The following is a 2,996-nucleotide window of genomic DNA, read 5'->3' on the forward strand; positions in this document are numbered from 1 at the left end:
TGTACTAGTCTGCCTGTACAAGTTAGACCTCGTACACACGACCGAGTTTCTCGGCAAAAACCAGCAAGAAACTTGCTGGGATTTTTTTTTTGCAGAGGAAACCGGTCGTGTGTACACTTTTTGACGAGGAAACTGTTGAGGATCTTGTCGAACCAAAAAGAGAGCATGTCTTCTTTTTCCTCGACGGGAATGGGGAAATTTGGCTCGCCGAGATCCTCGACAGCCTAACAAGGAACTCGACGAGCAAAACGATGTGTTTCACCCGTCGAGTTTCTCGGTCGTGTGTACGAGGTTTCACATATAAACAGGTATAGCAGCCAACATTGCCATATTTTATAACGCCCAGTGCTAGTAATTTGCAGCATAGTTTCCCACTAAGAAATGTACATATTTTATTTGAGACTATGGAAAAATAATCTTTACCTTTAAAGAAACTTCGGAAACTCATCATGACTTATTACAGTAATAATAATTTTCCTTAGATAGAAGGGGGGGAGGTTTTGGGACTTTAAATGAGATGCGTTTTTAGCAGTATGCAATTAAATATATATATGGAATATATATATTTTTTCCAAAATAGCCATTTACAGGGATGGAGGCATGTGGTAGTTCTATCACATGCCTCATGTAAAGTCCCAACCTTATCCCCCCTTTTTTTATAATCATTTTTCTTCCCCCAGGACCAGCTGTCTGACCCACAACACACATTAAAATTAAATAGGAGCTCTGTCAATGTGATGCCAAGTTAGGAATAGTAGGCTTGCCAAGGACTGAAAAAAAAATAGATTTTCCTGTGTTCCTCTTTTCATTCATTATTAATAATTCCTGTTATGCCCCGTACACACGATCGGTCCTTTGTCTGACCAAATTCACATCGGAATTCCGACAGAATTCCATTGGTGTAAAAATAGAACATGTTCTCTATGTAAACTCGGGTGGAATTCATCAACTCCGATGGGGCATACACGTGGTCGCAATTTCCGATAAAAAAAGTCCGGACTTTTTCCATCGGAAATTCCGATCGTGTGTACGGGGCTTTTGTGTTACCGCTGTTAGGTATTATACTTAGTTATCGCTTAAATTAAAACATTTTGATAACAAAACAAAAAAAAAAACACTAAGCAATGCATGACAAGGTATATAAAAACAGCAAAAGCCAGTTATCTTCAAAATAATACAATATGCAGTTTTATTATTTACAGGTAAAACTTCCAGAATAGGAAGAAATGTATAAGAGCAAATTTGTATGTCTTTGGCATCATAACAATTTCGTAGACAAACGAAATATAAGTTGCAATCTTATTACACAACAGCGCATTCAATATGAATATTTGCTATTTACAAACATAATAGTGCATTCTTGCTACAAAATAAGGACTTCCTATTTGTAACTAATCGTCTTTCTAAATGAAAGTTGTCCAATACTGTCCTTAGTATAGTCCTGTTACCAGGGTCTCCATACAGAGTCTGCAGTGACTGTGGGCATAAGGGAGGGAGACATGGCAGCTGGCACTCCATTGCCCACATTGGAGTTTGTGTAGACAGGGATGACAGGTCCGTTGTGTGGAAAGGCTGGATTGGTGATCAGAAAGGCAAATTGTCCATCTGAAGCTGGCACTAGCTGAAAGCCACCATAAACCTTGGCAGCTTCTACTGGTGGGCCACCCTTCTTGCAGGAAACCCCACCCATGGGAGAGGGACTGCTCTGCCGGCCGTTTGCAGGAAGCTGGACCATCGGCTGGCCAAACGCAGGATGAGAGTTGGCAACGGCAGCCGGAATCTGGGGCTGGGCAGGATAATTCATGGCATTGATTTGATTCATGCAGTTGGCCAGATGTCCCAGGAGCCGAGTCCGGACGTCGGTGTTGACTCCTTCAGAAGTAGACAGAAATCGTGTGACTTCGTTCATACACTCGCTAAATCCGGCTCTGTATTTGCCCAGAACAGTGGGGTCTGTGCTGAGAGCAGCTGTAGAGGAAGAAGGACACTTGGTTACATCACTGAAGATCAGACAGAGCAAATAGCCCCACACTGTACAGGGTTAATGCCGTACACGGCCTCACTAGAACTCTATGCTTAGTAAATGCATAACTCGGGTTCATTAATATATAGACTATATGTGCTCGGGTCACTTATCACCATCCTGTAGATCCTAGAGCTGATCCCCCTCCTCCCCCTCCCCAGCAGTAACATGAGCTCCACGTAGAAACTATAAATAAGCCCAGACCGTGGGAAAGGCAGTGAGAGCCAGCCCAGTAGAATGTATCTGAATGCCATTCAAACCGCAGGCGGAAGTCTGGAAGAGATCAGCCAGAAAGGGAAGGAAGAAGGGGGGGGGGGAGTACTCACCAGTCATCTGAACTCTCTGCAAGTTCCGGAGGTGCTTCACTGTCATCTCCAAGATATCAGCCTTCTCCAGCTTCGAGTGCCTGGAACTCTGAAAAGCAAATCACACATTTAATTCTCAGCTCAGCAAGTCACATTATCACAGAATGTGCCAACTGTATGAACTAATACTAATATTTATCCTTAGTGTCCTACATAAAAGATAAATATTGGGCAACTGTGTAAATCTGTTAATGATAATATTGTTGTAGAACTTGTATTAATAATAATAGTAATAATAATAGTTGTTGAAATAATAATAATATTAGTTTTTGAAGTAATAATAATAATAATAATAATAATAATAGTAGTTGAAGTAATAATAATAATAGTAGTAGTTGAAGTAATAATAATAATAATAAAAATAATAATAATATTAATAAAGAATTGCAGTACAGGTGTGGTGCAGTCAGATAATGGGGGGACTGGGGGGTATGTGGTCTCCAATGCAGCTGATGGCGACGTACAAACTGTTGGCGCTATATAAATCCTCTATCCTAATAATAATAATAATAATAATAAAGCCCACTTACATCTTTCTTCAAGGCATCCAGGATGAGGGTTTTGAGTTGGCCCAGGCTCTCATTAATCCTGGCTCTCCTCCTTTTCTC

At 40.9% G+C, this 2,996-nt stretch overlaps 1 protein-coding gene across 1 annotated transcript in view; it reads right to left on the reverse strand.

The window, feature by feature from the left end:
* Positions 1 to 1,160: 1,160 nt before the first annotated feature.
* The window catches only part of HES1 (hes family bHLH transcription factor 1), a 2,226-nt gene continuing 390 nt past the window's right edge, over positions 1,161 to 2,996 (reverse strand). Inside the window, exons 2-4 of the mRNA XM_040349516.1 lie at positions 2,919 to 2,996; positions 2,350 to 2,437; positions 1,161 to 1,968 (exon numbers count right to left, since the gene is read on the reverse strand). The exon at positions 2,919 to 2,996 is cut by the window's right edge and continues 18 nt beyond it. Coding sequence (XP_040205450.1) covers positions 1,445 to 1,968; positions 2,350 to 2,437; positions 2,919 to 2,996 — 690 coding nt within the window. The 3' untranslated portion in view covers positions 1,161 to 1,444. The remainder of the gene's footprint in view (positions 1,969 to 2,349; positions 2,438 to 2,918) is intronic.

Source organism: Rana temporaria, chromosome 4 (assembly GCF_905171775.1).
Source record: "Rana temporaria chromosome 4, aRanTem1.1, whole genome shotgun sequence".
In the NCBI taxonomy this organism is placed as follows: domain Eukaryota; kingdom Metazoa; phylum Chordata; class Amphibia; order Anura; family Ranidae; genus Rana; species Rana temporaria.